The 1,613-nt window shown below is 37.3% G+C and overlaps 1 protein-coding gene across 1 annotated transcript in view; it reads left to right on the top strand.

The window, feature by feature from the left end:
- Positions 1-669: 669 nt before the first annotated feature.
- Positions 670-1,613, top strand: part of LOC110445316 (protein Simiate-like) — a 7,952-nt gene continuing 7,008 nt past the window's right edge. The window contains exon 1 of the mRNA XM_021489859.1: positions 670-796. Coding sequence (XP_021345534.1) covers positions 703-796 — 94 coding nt within the window. The 5' untranslated portion in view covers positions 670-702. The remainder of the gene's footprint in view (positions 797-1,613) is intronic.

Here is a 1,613-nt window from a genome sequence, read left to right as displayed (position 1 = left end):
AATCTTACCACAATCTTACCACTATCTTACCACAATCAGAGTTATCTTCTCTTGGGAGCAGGTATTGATTATTACGTCACTTGTTTGTGAGAGTAACGTCATCAATTTTTGAGAAAACGACACAATTTTTCTCACACAAACCAATGACGTAACAATCAACACCTGCTCCCAAGAGATGATAACTCTGCAATACGCAAAGACGGAATACGTTACATGTTTTTCAAGTGATGTGATCCTTTATTTCACATATTTTCCTTTATATAAAGTCGATATTTCATGTGAAAAAAGGTCGTTATTTTTTCTTTGAAACTGATCTAATTACAAACAAAAATGCATTCTTTTTTTGTGGAACCGAAATTAATATGACATTAGACTCTATATTTCGGATACTTTGTATAAATAGGTAATTTTCACGGTTGACTGCGGCGTATTACCCCCATGAAATATCGTCGATTTCTAAATTATCAAATGACAAAAAAAACATTTTTGTAACTGTCACAATTAGAAATTAATGTTAAAAATTATTGTATAATTTGATTTTTTTTTTTTTTATAAACGATCGCGTTAATGAGATATTAAAATATCTGTATATTCCTGGTATGGGGTTTTAGTCCGGGACAGGGAACGGCGTACAAGATTTACCTACCACCTTCAGAAACTAGTCCGTTTGATACAAACGCTTGAAAAACTGAGATTTTAAAGATGGCCGATATGGAAGAACCCGTCGGAAACGAAGAGAAAATAAATGAACGTTTGTCTGTCACGGACCGCTATTATACAAGAAAGTACAAGATAGGTAACAAGTTGTTTCATTCAAATATTTTGTTCTGTATGAAGTATTTCACGTTTAATGTCAATTCTGATTTTCCCCAGCGCATAGCATGTACTCTTGTTTATGTGAAGGATTGCTATTATCCACAAGAAGAAGAAGAAGACCATGGAACGATGACATTAGCCTGATATTAGGTGCCCAGTTTCGCGGCCCGTCAATTTCAATGTTGCACTGTTCAGACTGTCTTTCCGGTCGTTGGATAGCCGCGGCTAGTGAGACAGTTCCTGTGGTAAGGGGGGGGNAGACCATTCTGATAGAAATTCAAGTTCCTGTGATGAGACCGTCCTTTTGTTTTTTCTTCCTAAATGAACTTGGGTTTGCGTAAAATAAAATTAGTGAGTATCCCAACTGAATGATATATCAAATGCATTTCTCCAGCTTCATAAGTTCATTCCTATTTCTGATGTTCTGGTCATCTTTGGTTTTTAGCCCACCATCATCTGATGGTGGGCTATTCAAATCACACTGTGTCTGTGGTCCGTGGTCCGTCCGTTGTCCGTCATTCGTCGTCCGTCCGTAAACAATTCTTGTTATTGGTATTTCTCAAGAAGTACCAGAGGGATCTTTCTCAAATTTTATATGTAGGTTCCCCTTGGTCCTTAGCTGTGCAGGGCAACTTTTGAGATTGATCGGATAAACAACATGGCCGACAGGCAGCTATTTTGGATTTTTATATTGAAAGTTTGTTATCGCTATTCCTCGGGAAGTATCAGCGAGATCTTTCTCAAATTTTATATGTAGGTTCCCCTTGGTCCTTAACTGTGCAGGGCAACTTTTGAGA

Source organism: Mizuhopecten yessoensis, unplaced genomic scaffold, assembly GCF_002113885.1.
Source record: "Mizuhopecten yessoensis strain PY_sf001 unplaced genomic scaffold, ASM211388v2 scaffold2213, whole genome shotgun sequence".
NCBI lineage: Eukaryota > Metazoa > Mollusca > Bivalvia > Pectinida > Pectinidae > Mizuhopecten > Mizuhopecten yessoensis.
This window is presented reverse-complemented; position numbering and strand designations above follow the sequence as displayed.